The sequence below is a fragment of the Felis catus genome, chromosome B2, assembly GCF_018350175.1.
Source record: "Felis catus isolate Fca126 chromosome B2, F.catus_Fca126_mat1.0, whole genome shotgun sequence".
NCBI lineage: Eukaryota > Metazoa > Chordata > Mammalia > Carnivora > Felidae > Felis > Felis catus.
This window is the reverse complement of record NC_058372.1, coordinates 2,569,874-2,589,239: the sequence shown is the minus strand read 5'-3', so window position 1 is coordinate 2,589,239 and position 19,366 is coordinate 2,569,874. Positions and strand designations below refer to the sequence as shown.

The window sequence follows — 19,366 nt, the reverse complement described above, 5'->3', positions numbered from 1 at the left end:
TTATATTAGCCCTTTCATTCATGGGCAGATTCCATAGAGTTCACAGATTCCAAAGTGTGTTTAGCTGCAGACCCCACCGTCCATGCTCAACTACACCTCCTTGCATGTGCCAAAACACTCTGTATGAGTGGACAATCTTCCAGGTAAACCCTGGGGATGACAGAACCTATGCTAACAGTAATGATGGAGAGAAGCGTTACTACCTTGAACAAGCCTGAGCAGTGAGTAATTGTGTCTGCCCTTGCCTCTCAGAGTCACCATTTTCAAGGTATATCCTGTTGAAAGGTTGCCATATTGTAAATACACGAATCTGTCTTTATTCTAAGGGCTTTGTTCTATCTATTGGATCCTAGCTTTCACGGGGACAGCGGACATGTACTTTCATCTACAGGACCTTCACTCTCCCATCCATATGCCAATCTCTTCACTTCATACAACTGTAGTGGTTCTTCAAAGACCAGTGGCTGCTTCCAAAAGTTAGGTGGATATCTGTAATCTTTGTTATTCTTCCTTGGAAAGAGAGACCATACTCTTACTCTAACACTCATTCGAATGTTACTAAGATGTGAGATTCTTTCCTTTGCTGCTGATTCCTTACAGCCAGGAAGTTGATGGTGCTGCCTGCAGAACTGGTGTCTGTGGGTGAGTTGCTCTTTCCTGACAGTAACTTCTAGATGGAGGAGCAGTGTGACCTCCAGGTTAGCTGATTACCACTTCACTGGAGAGTGAAAGACTGTACGTGTTTTCTCTTCCAGCTCAAACCAAACGCTTGGTGGCAGATCCCACAAGCATGGAATCTGTGTTTATGTTTCAGATCTGTGAATGTAACAAACAGGTCTATAGGACAATTGCCTTCATTGGATATTCATGCCACATGCGGGAAGTCAGTTTTTCCTATTACTGTAGGCTTCTGCTCTAGGAATAAGAGAATATGAGAACTTGAAATCAGATAGAACTCATACTTGCATCTTGTCTTAGCCTTGCATGCAGGTATTTATTTATAATAAAGAACTGTTATCATTTCACAGGCATCTGTGCATTCTACTATTGCTATTGGGTTGAATTGTGACCTTTGCAAACCTCCCCCAACAGAAAAGTGGTTGAAACCCTAAACCTCAGTTCAGATTAATATGGGACTTTATGTGAAAACAAGGTTCCTGCAAACATATTCAAGTTCAGATGAGGTTACACTCAATAAGGGCATGCTCTACCACAAAGTGACTGGTATTTCTATAAGAAGGACAGAGTAGACAGGTGAGGAAGATGGCCCTGACCATGACCCTGCCCCTGTGCGGGAGAAACCAGGTGGACCATTTCTTCTGTGAAGCGCCGGTGATGCTCAAGCTGGCCTGCGCTGACAACTCCATCATCGAAGCTGAAGTCTTCGCGGTCAGTGTCTTCTTCCTCGTGGTGCCTCTGTCGCTCATCTTAGTGTCCTACGGCCACATCACCAGGGCCGTCCTGAAGATCAAATCGGCCCGGGGCAGGCGGAAGGCCTTCGGAACCTGCGGTTCCCACCTGATGGTGGTGGTCATCTTCTTTGGCACACTCATCTCCATGTACCTCCAGCCTCCCTCCAGCTACTCGCAGGATGTCAACAAAAGCATTGCGCTCTTCTACACTCTGGTGACTCCCCTACTGAGTCCCCTCATTTACACTCTGAGGAACAAGGAGGTCAAGGGGGCACTGAGGAGACTGGTGAGAGGAACCACAGGTTCCAGAGGGAGCTAATACAGGGTTTGCAGATTCTGGGTGACTACAACCCGGTTGTCACTGAAGTCAATAAATCCTTATAAAGCACCTCTTCTGTCTAGGGCATTGTTCCACTGACGTCGACTTCGAGCAATCACAACACTCAGCCCTGTCTCCATGGAGCTCAATATTCTAGTGGGGAGAATATGGGTTCAATAAAAGAATCTAAAAATAACTATGATGTATCCTCTATTGGAATGTATACAATAATGAGAATCAACAAATAATAGCTACATACATCAGCATGAATGCCTCTTGCAAACACACTGCTGAGTGAAGGAAGCCAGCTAAAAAACAGTTCATACTGTTCGAATTGAATGGTATAAAATTTACTTTTAATTCATGTGAAATTCAGAAGCAGGCACAATGAATCTGTGGTATTGGAAGCCAGAATGGTGGTTGCCCAGAAGAGTCACGACTGGAAGGAGAAGTGGGGGAGGAGAATTCGGGGTTCTGCTTATATTCTGATGATGGATCTGAGCGCGGTTGATAGAAAGTGTACAACAAGGGAAATGTCATCAGACTTTACCCTGAAGCTACTTCCACTCTCGTGCGCATGATGTACTTCGAATCACTTAATTTTAATGGGTTTGAAGCAAGCCCGATATGATCAGAATAGTATGATACTAAATAATCACATAAAGATTTGTGTTCCATTCACACGTGATTGGTTTTGTATTGCAAAGGAGCTATGTTACTTCTTTCCGGTACTGAACCAGTAGACTATATAGTGCTTATGATCTAAATAATATTTAGTCTAGTAGAATGAACCTTACCTAACTTTCCTTCGAAGACCTCAATCCAAGATCATTTGTACAGTGAGTTCTGGTTTTCTTCTTCCTTCTAAGTTGATTTGCAATTGTTTTATGGTGTCCATTTCATTTATTTCAGCTTGATCTTGGTTATTTCTTTCCTTCTGCTAACTTGGAGCTTATTTTGGTCTTTTCCTAGTTCTTGGAGGAGTAAAGCCAGGTTATTTAAGAATGTTTTTCTTACTGTAGTCCTTTAAATGCTGTAAACTTTCCTTTAGCATTGCTTTAGCAGCATTGCATAAATTTGGTAAATAGTGTTTTCTTTTCGTTTTTTCAAGATGTTACTTGATTTCCCTTTGATGTCTTTGACACATTGGTTTGGGGGAGGTATCTTATTTAATTTTTACATGTTTGCAAAATTGAGCTTTCCTTTTTTTTTTTTTGGCTTTCCTTTGTTGTTGATTTTCATTTTCATAGGGATATGATCAAAAAAGACACTCATGAGGGCAATTTCCCCCAATTTGCAAAGGCTTGTTATATACATTATCTTATGGTCTATCCTGGAGAATGTTCCTGGTGTGCTTGGCAAAATATGCATTTTTGCATTTTGCATTTTGCTTTTGGATGAAAGTTCCATATATGTGTATTAAATGCTTTTAATTATGGCTCAAGTCCAATATTTCCTTGTTGACTTTCAATCAGAATGATTTGTCCATTGTTAATATTAGAATATTGAAGTCCCTACTGTTATTATATTGTCTATTTCTCTCTTCATAACTGTTAGCATTTGCGTAATTTATTTGGGTGCTCCCATGTTGGTTCCCATACATTTACCCTTGTTATATCTTCTTGATGAATTGACCCCCTTGTATACTGAGGTTTTTATCACTTGTTTTCATTTTTAGCTTAAAGTCTATTTTGTCTGATACAAATATAGTTACCTCTTCCCTCATAAACATTTATAAAACAACTAGCACCAATCCTTCTCAAACTCTTCAAAGAAATTTTAGAGGCAAAACACTCCCAAACACATTTCACAAGATTAGCATTAACCTTATGTAAAACACAGATAAATCGTACAAAGAAAAAAAGAAGGAAACCTATAGACCAGTATCTCTGCAAAATATAGATGCAAAATTTTCAACAAAATATTGATAAATCGAATTCAGCAGCACATTTAAAGTTTCAAACACCATGATCAAGAGGGATGTAGTAGGGATACAGGACAAAGAAACATACACAAATCAGTCAATGCAATACATCACATGAGTAGAGTGGAATAAAAAACGTATGTTTTTCTCAATAGAAGCAGTAAGGCATTTGAGAAAACATGATATATTTTCATGGTAAACACTCTCAACAAATTAGTTGTAGATGGAATGTGCTTCAACATAAGAAAGGCCATTTATGACAAACTCGTGGTAACATACTCAGTGGCAAAAGGTTGAAAGTTTTTCCTCTAAGATCAGAACAAGACAAGGATGCCCACCCTCATTACTCTTACAGAACATAGTATGGAAAGTCCAGTCATTTGCTGAAGAGACTCTCTTTTGTCTACTGGATATCTTTCCTGGTAGGTTGAAGATTAATAGGCCATTGATTTGTGGGTCCATTTCTGCATTCTCGAGTCTGGTGCATTGATCTGTACGTCTGTGTTGGTGCCAGTACCATACTGTCTTAATGATAACAGCGTTGTAATACAGCTTGAAGTTGGAATCGTGCTGCCTCCAGCTATAGGTATCTCTTCCAACATTACTTTGGCTATTTGGCATCTTGTCTGGTTTCACACATTTTGGAATTGTTTGTTCTCACTCTGTGAAGAATGCTGGTGTAATTTTGATAGGGATAGCACTGAATGTGTAGATTGCTTTGGGTAGTATCTACAGTTTAACAATATTTGCTCTTGTAACCCACAAGTATGGAATGCTTTTCCATTTCTTTGCGTCTTCTTTAATTTCTTTCCTAAGCTTTCCATAAGTTTCCGTGGATTCAATAAAGCAGGAAAGAATATCCAGTGGAAAAAAAGACAGTCTCTTCAGCACATGGTGTTGGGAGAACTGGACAGTGACATGCAGAAGAATGAACCTGGACCACTTTCTTACACCATACACAAACATAAACTCAAAATGGATGAAAGACCTAAATGTGAGACAGGAAACCATCACAATACCAAAGGAGAAAGCAGACAACAACCTCTTTAACCTAGGCTGCAGCAACTTCTTACTAGACATGTCTCCAGAAGCAAGGGAAACAAAAGTAAACATGAACTATTGGGACCTCATCAAGATAAAAAGCCTCTGCACAGCGAAGGAAAAAAAATCAACAAGTCTAAAAGACAACAAACAGAATGGGTGGAGGTATTTGCAAACAACATACCAGATAAAGGGCTAGTATCCAAAATCTATAAAAAAACTTATCAAACTCAACACCTAAAATTAAGTCATCCAGTTAAGAAATGGGCAAAAGACATGTACAGACACTTCTCAAAAACAGACATCCAGATGGCTAAAAGACACATGTAAGATGCTCATAATTGCTCATCATCAGGGAAATACAAATGAAAACCACAATGAGATACCACCTCACACCTGTCAGAGTGGCTAAAATTAACAAGACAGGAAACAACAGACGTTGGCAAGGATGTGGAGAAAAGGGAATCTCTTGTACTGCTGGTGGGAATGCAAACTGGTGTAGCTACTCTGGAAAACACTGTGGAGATTTGTCAAAAAATTAGAAATAGAATTACCCTATGACCCAGTAATAGCACTAGTAGGAATTTATCCACAGGATGCAAGAGTGTTAATTTTAGGGGCATATGTACCCCAATGTTTATAGCAGTGCTATCAACAATAGCTAAATTATGGAAACAGCCCAAATGGCCATAAACATTTGCATGAATAAAGAAGATGAATGAATGGATAGACTGTGGTGCTTACACCTGTCAGAATGGCTAACATTAACAACTCAGGCAACAACAGATGTTGGCCAGGATGCAGAGAAAGAGGATCTCTTTTGCATTGCTGGTGGCAATGCAAGCTGGTGCAGCCACGCTGGAAACCAGTAAGGAGGTTCCTCAAAAAACTAAAAATAGAACTACCCTACAACCCAGTAATTGAACTACTAGGCATTTATGCACAGGATACAGGTGTGCTGTTTTGAAGGGACACATGCACCCCCATGTTAATAGCAGCATTATCTACAATAGCCAAAGTATGGAAAGATCCCTAATATCCATTGATGGATGAATGGATAAAGAAGATGTGGTATATATATACAATGGAGTATTCCTTCACAATCAAAAGGAATGAAATCTTGCCGTTTGTAACTACGTGAATGGAACTGGAGGGTATTATGCTAAGTGAAATTAATCAGGCAGAGAAAGACAAAAATCATATGACTTCACTCATATTAGGAATTTAAGAGACAAAACAGATGATCATAAAGGAAAGGAAACAAAAATAGTATAAAAGCAGGGAGGGGGAGAAAACAGAAGAGACTCATAAATATGGAGAACAAACTGAGGGTTGCTAGAGGGGTTGTTGGTGGGGGAATGGGCTAAATGGGTAAGGGGTATTAAGGAATCCACTGAAATCATTGTTTCACTATATGCTACCCAGTTTGGGTGTAAAGTTAAAAAAAGTTAAATTAAATTGAAAAAAAAAAAAAGCAACTGTGATACACGCACACACACACATACACACACACACACACACACACACACACACACACAATGGAATAGTACTCAGCAATAAAAAGAATTAAGTCTTGCCATTTCCAAAAACATGAAAAGATTTTTTTCATCCCATATTCACAATAGCATCAAAAATGATAAAATACGTAGGATTAAATTTAACCAAGGAGGCAAAATATCTCTACATTTAAAACTGCATAAGTTGATGGAACAAATTGAAGAGAATTAAGGTATCCTGTGTTCATGAATTGGGCATTGAGGAGGGCACTTGTTGGGATGAGCACTGGGTGTTGCAAGGTAAGCGATGAATCATGGGAATCTACCCCTGAAACCAAGGGCACACTGTATACACTGTATGTTTGCCAACTTGACAATAAATTATATTTAAAAATATTAAGATTGAAAATTTTTCACAGTATTCAAAATCATCTCTAGATTCAATGCATTCCCTATCAAAATTTGAATGGCTTATTTCACAGATAGAATAAGAAACAATCTTGAAATCTGTATGGAACCACAAAAGTCCCAATTGGCAAAGCCAATCCAACAAATAAGAACAAAGCTGGAGGCAGCCGACTTCCTGATTCAAACCATATTATAAATATCGAGGAATCAACCAGCATGTTACTAGCTCAAGAAGTGGACACATACACCAATTCAGAGCACAGAAATAAACCCATCCACGTACGGACTACTAATATTTGAAAAAGGAGTCAGGAATATTCATGAGGAAACACGAGGAAACATGAGGTCTCTTTAATAAATCGTCACAGAAGGTGGGTAAATACATTCTGAGAAATGAAATTGGAGCCCTATAGCACAACACTCAAAAAATTAACTGGAAATGGATTAACATGTAAACTAAGACCTGACATTGTAAAGCTCCTAGAAGACAACGTTGAGAAAACAATTCTTGACATTGGACACATTGACAGTTACCAAATGAGGCTGTTCTAGTGTTGTCCTATCCACTAACACAGCTACTCTTTATGATCCAAATTTCAATGTAAAGACTGAAAGACTGTGACTTCTAAATTTTTTAGCTCATTGTGTCTATAGGGGTATAGTTTGTTCCATGGAGCTCTTGAGTGGTACCAGATTCTACCAACAGCCATTGCTCCCCCCACCTCCTGGAAAGAGTTTTTTTTCCTCCATTCAATGTGATCTGCAGGGATACTGTTACCACATACACTAGGATGTATTTGTATTTCAGAACATATTGGAAATACATCATGTATGAGCCTGGCACTTCTAAGTAGTATAAGCTCAAGGAAACATATTTTCTTGTAGTAATCATCTTCACAAGAGGGTTCAGACACTGGCCTACAGGACATTGCCTATGGAGCACATTTTGTGCACGAGCATGTCCGTGGGTGTGTGTGTCTAATAATATATGAATATATATGCTGCTTCCACCTAAATGCAAATGAAAATGTAACACGTTGTGGCAGACTATGAGGAGAATCATTCTGCGGGAATAGAGGTGCTTTTTCTAAGAGGGGCATTGAAACCTGGGAGAGATTGATTTCAAGCTAGAAAGAACACATTGTTAGCCAACATGTTTCCTTTAAATACATTAAAACCGAGTTCTCGCTTGAGATAAGTTACTAAAGAAGCTCTCCAAAGAGAATCTTGCAAAACTGTTTCACGTTTCCAAGTGCTTGAAATGGGGACTTACAAATGTGAGAAAGCATTATGTGTGACCTGCTACCACAGATTCGGGGGGACGGGGCCCTGTCAAAGGCTGTGACCACTGATCAAGACAGGCCATTGATCATGGAGGTCCCAAATAACCCAATCAGTAAAAACGTCTGTGATGCTTCTCTGAGACTCAACACACAAGTACAACAACTGAACAGCCTCATCCTGAAAAGAGGTTGAAACCATTCTCAGAAATGGTTCACGAATCAGAAGAACTTACACTTCCTAGAGATCTCGTAGATTTCATTCACTCCAGTGGTTCAAATAAATCCACCCAACAATGTAAATCAATAGAATTAAATTTTTAAACGGAGCAAGTGTGGGAACCCAGGGAGGCCCCCCAACGTGGACCTCAACAGCATATTGATCACTTTGAATAGAAGCTACTGGGGAAAGAGCAGGTGGGAGGACATCACACCCTCCTCTGTCCCCTTGGAAGCAGGAAATATCTCCCGAATGAAAGTCCCCTCCCAGGTCTAAGAAGGAAAAATGACCACTTATCACCACAGGTAGAGACCTTAGAGCTGAGAAGGCTGTAGAAATAATCCTGCTACTTTTTACTAACCCACTACCTCAGCCCACATTCCACTTCGCATTCCCTGCTAACTGCAGCTCCAAACCCCGGTTTTCTTTCTCCTGTCAATTCCACGCTCATCTGTTGTTTCTCTATAAACGGGGTAAAAAACCACCTACTTTGCTCATTTCTTTGGGTCTCAATGTCCAGATTGGGCCTCTGTGTGCAGATAATAAAACTTTGGATGTTTTCTCCAGTTACTCTGTCTCATGTCAACTTAATTCCAAAACAGCGGGGAAAGAAGGAAATGTCTCCTTCCAGAAGCCAGTGTCCTGTGTCTAAGGCCACCTAGGGGAGTCCTTCCCTGGATGCCACTCATCTCCGGTCATTCATCCTCTCCTTTCTGCATCTACACGCAGCCCCCCTTTCCCCTGCAAACCAAGAGTCCACACACAGTGGTTCCCAGTCTGCACCATCAGGGCTCAAACATGCCACAACACCACTGTGGTGAAAGAGCTCTCACTCGTGTCACAAACAAGCATCCAAAAAGCAGTCACCTGTGAAGGGTGGAGTTGCAGGGGTGTGTGACCTGTTCCTGCCTCCTCCGTGAGCCTGGTCAGAGCAGGACTCTGGCCAACAGTAGCTGCGAAACGTGCAGACTAGGAGGTACAGGAGGGTCTCACAGGGGTGACTGCGCTCTGATGGCTGATCCAGGAGTGAGTTTAGCAGGATGCAGAGGGCGTGTCCAGAGTGCAGTCACCCTACACTGCACACCCTGCCATTATGCTAACGTGTGACAGCCCTAAGGCCAGGACAGGGCTACGAAGGTAGGGACGCATGTAACTGAGAATCTCCCTTCCCTTCTCTGGGCTCACTGGTGCCACAGGGGAGGCCCTGGGGGATGGGTTAAAAAGGTGACGGAAATTAAACAGAGTACATGTGATGGTGGAAATGTGGAATCACTGTATTGTACACCGGGAAGAATATAAAACTGTAGGTTAACTCTAATGGAATAACCATAAAAATTTAATTAAACACTAAACTAATAAAAGTGAATTCTAAAGAAAAAAATTTTTTGAAAAACAAAGAAGTGTGTTTCAAAATGAAAACAGTATCACAATGGCGACATGACACCACGGCCTGATATCTGAACAGCTTTACCAGGATGGATGTTAGCAACTTTTGTCCGAGCTAAGGTTTGTTTTTCCTACACTTGCCCTCCTACTTCTGGGAAAAAGTTGTGATCCAGTCAGGCTACAGCCATTGTCATAGAGCCGTGAGCTACTTGAGAGAATCAGCAATAGCCTCCAGCTTTTGCGAGAAAATGCTACAGTATTAACATTTATTACAGTGTTCTAGTGGTTTTTATTCTTATTTTGCTATGTATTATGGTGTCTTGTAACCGTCCTTTGCAATTAGCAATGGAATAGTGTTCTCTAAAAGGGGGTGAAATGAGAAAATCCTGTGAAACTTTTTACAATATTAATATGATGCAGATGGTTTAGGAACACTAACTCAGCATCTCTGGAGGCTGCCATGCGTCCATGAACTTAGAGTTTGAACACTCACTTGCATGAAAGAATGAATTAAGGAAGCTCCCTTCAGAGTTGTCAGGGGAAATGTGGAGGACACAGAAATCTTAAAGATTCTGGCATTCGAAGTCTTCCATGAAAGGGTCTTCCCTCAGTCATCTGGAGTCATAGCCCCTACACAACACCTTCTTCATTGCACCCGTCACATCCTTGTTCCGCAGGGTATATATGAAGGGGTTGGCCATGGGGGTGACGATGGTGTAGAAGAGAGAAATGAACTTGCCCTGATCCTGGGAGTAGTTGTTGCTGGGCTGGACGTAAGCATAGATGGCCGAGCCATAGAACAGGGAGACCACCGTGAGGTGGGACCCACATGTCCCAAAAGCTTTTCTCTGTCCTGTGGCTGACTTTATTCTTAACACTGCCCTGACTATCTGACCATAGGAGAACGTGATTAATGCCACAGGTATGAGGAGAATGATCACACTGGCAAAGAAGATCTCATTCTCATTCCCAGTGGTGTCAACACAGGCAAGCTTGAGCAGTGGGGTGACCTCACAAAAGAAGTGGTGTATTTTATTTCTCCCACAAAGTGGTACAAGAAAGATGAGCACCGTCTGCAATGAGGAGTTGGCAAAGCCAATGAACCATGATGCAGAAGCCATCAGGGCACAGAGACGGGGGTGCATGATCACTGTGTAGTGCAGGGGCCTGCAGACGGCTGCATAGCGGTCAAATGCCATCACCCCCAACAGAATGCATTCTGTGCCTCCCAACCCTAGAGCGACGAACAGCTGAGCTACACAGCCTGCAAAGGAGATGGACTTGTCTGCTCCCCTGAGATGAACCAGCAGTTGAGGAACAGTGCTGGTCGTGTAACACAGGTCCAGAAAGCTTAGGTTGGACAGGAAAAAGTACATGGGAGTCTGCAGGTGTGGGTCCAGGAGGGACAACGCAATGATGGTTGTGTTTCCCAGCAGGGTGAGCAGATAGAAGATGAGAAGAACCACAAAGAGGACTCGCTCCAGCTGAGGCCGGTCAGAGAAACCCAGCAGGATAAAGCCAGTGAAAGAACTTCCATTTTTCGGGTCCATCTTTTCTTACTGTGTTTCCTGTCAAGACCAAGCATTTAGCAATTTATACAATAAATCTCAAATAAACCCACCAAATACAGTTTGTCGTTGGTGGAATGATCATATGAAAAGATATAGCCATGGGATATTATGAAAACTATTTGAATAAATGATGCACCCATGAAATTGCCATAGTTTTATGAATTTAGTTCCACATTGTCACAAAAAGTGAATCATTAGTTTTTTAGATAAAAAAAATCAAATAATGGACCTGTTTTTGCCTCAGTCATAGGCAATACGGCCTTTCAGTCTGTGCTTACTAGACTGTAAAATGTACCTACATCTCACTAAATGTAAATGGAGTGAATTCTCCAATGAAAAGACATAGGGTATCAGAATGGATAAGAAAACATGTCCCATCAATATGCTGCTTACAAAGACTCATTTTACACCCAAAGACACCTACGCATTGAAAGCAAGGGGATGGAGAACCATCTATCATGCTAATGGATGTCAAAAGAAAGCTGGAGTAGCCATACTTGTATCAGACAAACTAGATTTTAAAAGAAAGACTGTCACAGGGGATGAAAGAAGGGCATTATATCATAATTAAGGGGTCTATCCATCACGAAGACATAATGATTGTGAATATTTATGCCCCCAACATGAGACACCCAAATATATGAATCACTTAATCATAAACACAAAGAAACTCATTGATAATAATGTCATAATACTAGGGGACTTTAACACCGCAATTACAACCGTGGACAGATCATCTAAGCATAACATCAACAAGGAGACAATGGCTTTGAATGACACACTGGACCAGATGGAGTTAACAGATACGTTCAGAACATTTCATCCTAAAGCAGCCGAATATGCATTCTTCTCCAGTGTAAATGAATCATTCCCTAGAATGGATCACATACTGGGTCACATTAGCCCTCAACAAGCACAAAAATAACAAGGTCATACCATACATATTTTCAAAGTACAATGTTATGAAACTCGAAACCAACCAGAAGGAAACATTTGAAAGACCATGAATACTTGGGTTTAAAGAACATCCTACTAAAGAATGAAAGGGGTAACCAAGAATTTAAGGAGGAAATTAAAAAGTATATGGAAGTCAATGAAAGGGAAAGCATGACTGTCCAAAACTCTGGGATGCAGCAAGGGTGGTCATAAGAGGGAGGTATTTAGCAATCTAGGCCTTCCTAAAGAAGGAAGAAAGGCCTCAAATATACAACCTAATCTTACACCTAAGGAATTGGAAGAAGAACAGAAAATAAAGCCCCGAACCACCAGAAGACAGGAAATAATAAAGATGAGGGCAGAAATCAATGATATCAAAATAAGAAAACCAGTAGAACAGATCAATGAGACCAGGAACTTGCTTTGTGAAAGAGTTAATGAAATCAGTAAGTCCCTAGACATACTGAGGAAAAGAAAAAGGAAAGGACTCAACTAAATCATGAATGAAAGAGGAGAGGTCACAGCCAACACAGCATAAATACAAAGAGTAATAAGAGAAAATTACAAGTAATTGTACCCCCAATAAAATGGGCAATCTGGAAGACATGGACAAATTCCTAGAAACCTATCAACTACCAAAACTGAACCAGAAGGAAAGAGAAAATGTGAACACACCTATAATCTGTAAAACAATTGAATCAGTAATCAAAAATCTCCCCAAACAAGAGTCCAGGGCTGGATGGCTTTCCTGGGGAATCCTAGCAAGCATTTAAGGAAGAGCTAACACCTATTCGTTTGAAGCTGCTCCAAAAAATAGAAATGGAAGGAAAACTTCCAAACTCATTCTGTGAGGTCAGCAGTACATTGATTCTAAAACCAGACAAAGGCCCCACTAAAAAGGGGAATTACAGACCAATTTCCCTAATGAACATGGATACAAAAATTCTCAAAAAGATACTAGCAAACTGGATCCAACATTACATTAAAAGTATTCTGCACCACGATCACGTGGGATTTATACCTGGGATGCAGGGCTGGTTCAATGTCCACAAATCAATCAGTGTGATACATACATTAATACAAGAAAGGATAAGAACCCCATGATCCTCTCAATAGATGCAGAAAAAGCATTTGACAATGTAGAGCATCCTTTCTTGTAAAAACCTTCAAGAAAGTAAGGATAGAAGGGATAGACCTCAAGATCATAGGGGCCATATCCAAAAACCCCACAGTTAATATCATCTCCAATGGGGAAACACTGAGGGCTTTCCCCCTAAGGTCAGGAACATGATGGGGATGTCCACTCTCTCCACTCTTATTCAGCAGTGTTGGAAGTCCTAGGCTCAGCAATCAGACACAAAAAGAATAAAGTGCATTCAAATAGGCAAGGAAGATGTCAAGCGTTTACTCTGTGCAGAAGACATGATAGTCTACATGGAAAACCCAACAGATTCCACCAAAAACCTGCTACAACTGATACATGAGCTCAGCAAAGTCACAGGATATAAAATCAATGTACGGAAATCGGTCGCATTTCTATACACCAATAATGAAGGAGCAGAAAGAGAAATAAAGAAGTAGATGCCATTGCAATTGCACCAAACCCCTTACAATACCTAGGAATAAACCTAACCAAAGAAGTGAAAGATCTATATGCTGAAAACTGTAGGAAGCTTATGAACAAAATTGAAGAAGACACAAAGAAATGGAAAAATATTCTAGGCTCCTGGATAGGAAGAACAAATATCGTGAAGATGTCAATACTACCCAACACAATCTATGCATTTCTTGCAAACCCTACCAAAATAACAGCAGCATTCCTCACAGAGCTAGAACAAACAATTCTAAAATTTGTATAGAACCACAAACACCCTGAATTGCCAAAGTCACGTTGAAAAAAAAAACCCAAAAGTGGAAGCATCACAATTCTGGACCTCTAGCTGCATTACCAAACTGTATTCAACAAGACTGTATGGCACTGGCATGAATACAAACACATATATCCACGGAACAGAAGAGAGAACCCAGAAAGAGACCCACAAACCATTAGGTATGGCCACCTAATCTTTGACAAAGTGGGAAAGAAGATGCAATGGAATAAAGACAGTCTCTTCAGCAAATGGTGTTGGGAAAACTAGACAGCGACATGCAGAAAAATGAAACTGGACCACTTTCTTACACCATACACAAAAATGAACTCTAAATGGATGAAAGACCTACACTTAATACAGGAAGCCATCAAAATCCTCAAGGAGAACGCAGGCAAAACCTCTCTGATCTTGGCCACAGCAACTTCTTTCTGGACATGTCTCCAGAGGCGAGGGAAACCAAAGCAAAAGTGAACTATTGGGACCTCATCAAGACAGAAAGGTCCTGCACAGCAAAGGAAACAATCAGCAAAACTAAAAGGATGGAATGGGAGAAGATATTTGCAAATGACAGATCAGATAAAGGGTTAGTATCCAAAATCTATAAAGAACGTAGGGAACTCAACACTCCAAAATCAAATGATCCAGTGAAGAAACGGGCAGAAGACAGGAACAGAAGCTTTTCCAAGGAAGACATCCATATGGCTCAGAGACGCATGAAAAGATGCTCAACATCACACATCATCAGGGAAGTACAAATCCAATCCACAATGAGATACATCTCATGACCGTGAGAATGGCTAAAATTCACAACTCAGGCAACAACAGATGTTGGCGACGATGTGGAGGAAGAGGAACTCTTTTGCACCGCTGGAGGAAATGCAAACTGTTTGCAGCCACTCTGGAAAACAATTGGAGATTCCTCAAAAAATTAAAAACAGAATTACCTTATGAGGGCATTTATCCAAATGCTCTCCCAAAGTGCTGATTCCAAGGGGCACATGCACCCCAGTGTGTATAGCAGCACTATCGACAATAGCCAGGGTGTAGAGAGAGCCCAAATGTCCACCAACTGATGAATGGATAAAGGAGATGTGGAATATATATATGTGTGTGTGTGTGTGTATATATATATGTGTATATATATATATATATACACACACACACATATATACACATATATATATGTATATATATACATATACATATATATATACATATATATATATACACACACACACACATACATATATATATATACATATATATATATATACACACAATGGAATATTACTCGGAGATCAAAAAGAATGAAATCTTGCCATATGCAAGAACACAGATAGAAATAGAGGGCATTATGCTAAGCACAATAAGTCGGCCAAAGAAAAATACCATATGATTTCATTCATATGTGGAATTTAAGGAACAAAACGGATGAACATAGGGGAAGGGAAGGAAAACTAAGATAAAAACAGAAAGGGAGGCAAACCATACGTGGCTTAAAATACACACAGCAAACTGAGCGTTGCCGGAATGGGAGGTGGGCTAGATGGCTAGATGGGTGATGGGCATAAAGGAGGGGAATTGTTGGGATGAGCACTGGGTTATAAGTTATAAGTAGGTGATGAATCATGAAATTCTATTCGTGAAATCAAGCTAGAAGACGTACAATTTAGAGGAAATGGGGATGAGGGAAAAGAGGTAGAGCCATCAGAAAGAGGATCAGAGAGGGAGAGATGTTCTTAGAAATATGTACCTCATGATTCCACACCACTGGATTTGCACACATCTTACGTGTTTTAAAATATAGTACAACAGAATCTCCAAAATGCATTCAGATATAAGGATTTATGACCTACAATACACTTCTTCAAAGAATTCAGTTACATTCAAAATCTCACTACTAGTTCTGCAAATAAACATTTTGGCAACATTGCCTCTGTAACTAAAGGATTGTATTTGTGAAAGCTACACCAGGTTTTTCTTCTTCTTCCTTGTTGTTGTTGCTGTTGCTGTTATGGTAGTAAAACAAGTAAAAACTCAATCAGAGACACGCTGAAAACACCACCGTTGAATGACAGTGCTTCCCTTTTGACCCACAGATGCTTAAAAGTACCAGTTTAATGGGGACATTTGGAATGCCCCTAAGACTTTTGAAGTCTAGCACAAAAGCACTCCTAATACAGTGGATTAAAACGGTATTTGAGACAGTCTCAATGTGCAACAACCTCTCACATTGGATGCCTGTTCTCACACTTATTACTGTCAAATAGTATTTTGTGAGATGTCACTTCAATTGTGTTCTTTTTTGATAGTAATTACTATACAGAATGGCATTTTTTTTGTTTTGTGTATTCTGTTTATTTTTGTTTTACTGAATAACATTTTCTCTCTATATACAACCTGAATATCCCTAACTCACAGCTGGTCAGAAGAGGGTATAGAAACAAACCATGTTTCCATCTCATGAACACCCGTAAGAATAAAATAATGAGGGGCTTCTGGGTGGCTCAGTCAGTTAGGCGTCCAACTCTTGATTTGGGCTCAGGTCATGATCTCACAGTTTGTGAGTTTGAGCCCCTCATTGGGTTCTGCACACAGTGCGGAGCCTGCTTGGGATTCTGTCTTCCTCTCTCTCTGCCCTTCCCCCAGTCACACATTCTCTCTCAAAAATGAATACATAAACATTACAAAAAGATAAAATACCTGAAAACAGTATGTATTTATATATATATATATATATATATATAGAGAGAGAGAGAGAGAGAGAGAGAGACAGAGATAGAGAGACAGAGAGATACAGACAGAGACGAAAAGACAGAGACAGAGAGAGACAGAGAGAAAATGTTATTATTAGGTAAAATAAAAATAAACAAAATATACAAAACAAAAAAATTATCATTGTATGTACTAATTACCATCAAAAAGAACATAATTGAAATGACATCTCACAAAACACAATTTTACGATAATAAAGAGAACTGCCTCCACTGTGAGAGGGTAAATGCTTAGTACTGACACACCTAAGGTGATAGACTAGTAGTTTCCAATTACTAGATTAGGTCCATGCTGACACAGAACTCTCAAAGTTTTAGTGGAAGAATACATATGTCCACACAACGAGATGCTAAGTACGCAAACTACACATTTTAAAGACAAAAGATCGCAAGATGCTGTCTCTATTTAAGACATTTCAAATGTATAACATTCACTGATATGTTTGACATACACACGCTGCACTATCCGATTCCTGAATGAATCTGAAAAAGTGCGGACAAGATTTCCACAGCCTCAGCGCTATGACAGAATCGCTGTTGCTTTCATGATGCTTCTGTCTCACGGGTCTGAGCTGACCTCAGACATATGAGAACAGGCCCCGATGACGAGGGAGGACGAGCAAATGAGGGGATACAGCCATCACTACATAGGAAATGAGAGATGTGATGAACATTGACAGGGCTGTAGGTCAGGTTCTACGGAAGAAGACAATGAGGTAGGATTTCCACTGCAGGTTGTTTATTCAGGGAATGCTCTCGGGATAAACGGGGTGAGGGTGGAAAACAGCGAGGATGTTGCTAAGCAAGGATGTGGTCTCCAGTGGAACAGAGCAGGAGCCTGATCCCATGAGATGTTGGACAGAACTCTCCAGTAGAAGCATCCATCTGTGATGGTAGAAATTCTCTGTCCTGACTGTCCAATATTATGCCCACTCTCCACCTGTCATACCTGAGAATTTAAAACATTCTAGCTAAACAAGTGAATTTTTTTTATGTTTTTAGTGGGAAACACCTTTGCTTGTTCTTTTTGTTTAGACTAAGTTACAGAAAAGAGTACCAAAAGTGAATGTCCCTACGCCATCGACTGGAGTCCAGACTTATCAGCATTTTGTCACACTTGGCTTAATTTTTTGCCTCATGTCCTCCCGCTTTTGTTTGCTGGAGTTCTTCAGTGGAAATCCTAAAAACAAATTTGCATCCTAATACGTTTCACTAGCAATCTGTAAAATATGGACATTTCCTGAATCATAATTTTATCGCACCTAAAAAAATAGGTCCCTGATCTCACCTACCACCCTACTGCACTTACATTTCCTGTACTGAGCCAGGAATGTCTTTTTCAGTTGTTCAACAAGGCAGGCTCCAAAAAGTGATCCCCATGTTGACTGTATCTATTTTCTTCAAAAGTATAAAGATTTTCGATGGAAGAGAAAAAAACAAGGGGAAATGACCTCAATAACCAGTGGAAATGAGAGGCTAAGGTGTCAAGTTCTATTCAAAATAGGAAAAGATATGAAAGGTAACTTTGGAGCATAGGCACACACGTATATAATTTCATCTTCATGAAAATAAGTGTTACTACATTTTGCAAATTAGTTTAAGTCCACCACAGAAAATGAACAGAACCTGGGTCCTTCTGGTGAAGGAAGTGTAGCATCCCAGAGTTTAGACATGCACTCTTTGAGCCTCTTTCATTAACAGTCGTGCTTTCCACCCAGTATTTGCTTTCAAAATACTAGAACTCCTGGAACACAGTGAGGTCTCAGTAAATGTCAGCTATACTGGTACGAAAATGTTGACTACAAATAGATATGCCATCATGCCCTAATCATTTTTACTACCTGGTGATTCCTCTTGTGTTTTCTGACCCCACGTCTAACTGCAATGTCTGTTATTAATAAGCCTTTCCAATTGTCTACAACGCTACAAGTGGCATGCTATAAAATACAACGCAGAAGAACAAAGAATTTAGGATGAGATCAACTCTGCGTGGAGGGTTTCTAAGAAGGCAGGTGCGGTGAGGGCCGCCAGTGGCTGGCCGCGTTCGGGGAAGGGAAAAAACACTCAACCCCTGATACGCTAAAGGCTTTCTCTGATGTCCCCCGCATCCCTTTCAACTGTGCCCTTCGGTAAAACTAAGGTCACAGCTTGCTGCTGTCGGCTACATAACCCATACGAGGCAGGAACAGCACCGCGTGTTAACAGCACGGCTCTGAACCAGCAGAGGCGAAGCTGAGCGGTTCTGTTTTGCTGAATCCCCTGCAAACTCCATCTGCGCTTTCGGGCCAACGGAACCTCCCTCACACCGAGCAACCCCCTGCGACACTCCTGGAGAGAAGCATCACTAGCTCTGGTTTCTAGATAGTTACTGAAAGGAAACAAGGCCTTCTTGTGCGATGAAGGAACAAACTCGGGGGAGAGAAGGAGTTCGCCTTCCTGGCACATGATACAGGAGCCCACCCACCTTCCATTCTTTAAAACAAACAATGAAGATGGCTCAGGGAGTTTTCACTCACAACCTGGACCTGTACACATTCTGAGAGGCTTTGAATCGGGTCCTATGCGGAAATAAGGCTCAAGAGGTCTAGTAAAAGTGTGAGATTTCTGAGTCATGTTATGAAATGAGAGTTCCCCCAGCTCACGGTCCAGGAAAATGCCAACATCTCTGGGTGTCACGACTGACAGTCCCAGGCTGGCACTGGGACCCTCCTGGGTGCAGCACCCCACC

The 19,366-nt window shown here is 40.7% G+C and overlaps 2 protein-coding genes across 2 annotated transcripts; one reads left to right on the top strand and one right to left on the bottom strand.

Annotated features, from left to right (window-relative positions):
- Positions 1–1,164: 1,164 nt before the first annotated feature.
- LOC111560566 (olfactory receptor 2G6-like) lies at positions 1,165–1,731 on the top strand. The gene has a single exon (XM_045058486.1). The coding sequence runs from the start codon at positions 1,264–1,266 to the stop codon at positions 1,729–1,731; it is 468 nt and encodes a 155-aa protein (XP_044914421.1). The 5' UTR covers positions 1,165–1,263.
- Positions 1,732–9,469: 7,738 nt separating this feature from the next.
- LOC123385637 (putative olfactory receptor 2B8) lies at positions 9,470–11,036 on the bottom strand. Its single transcript, XM_045058464.1, has one exon. The coding sequence runs from the start codon at positions 11,034–11,036 to the stop codon at positions 10,098–10,100; it is 939 nt and encodes a 312-aa protein (XP_044914399.1). The 3' UTR covers positions 9,470–10,097.
- Positions 11,037–19,366: the final 8,330 nt, after the last annotated feature.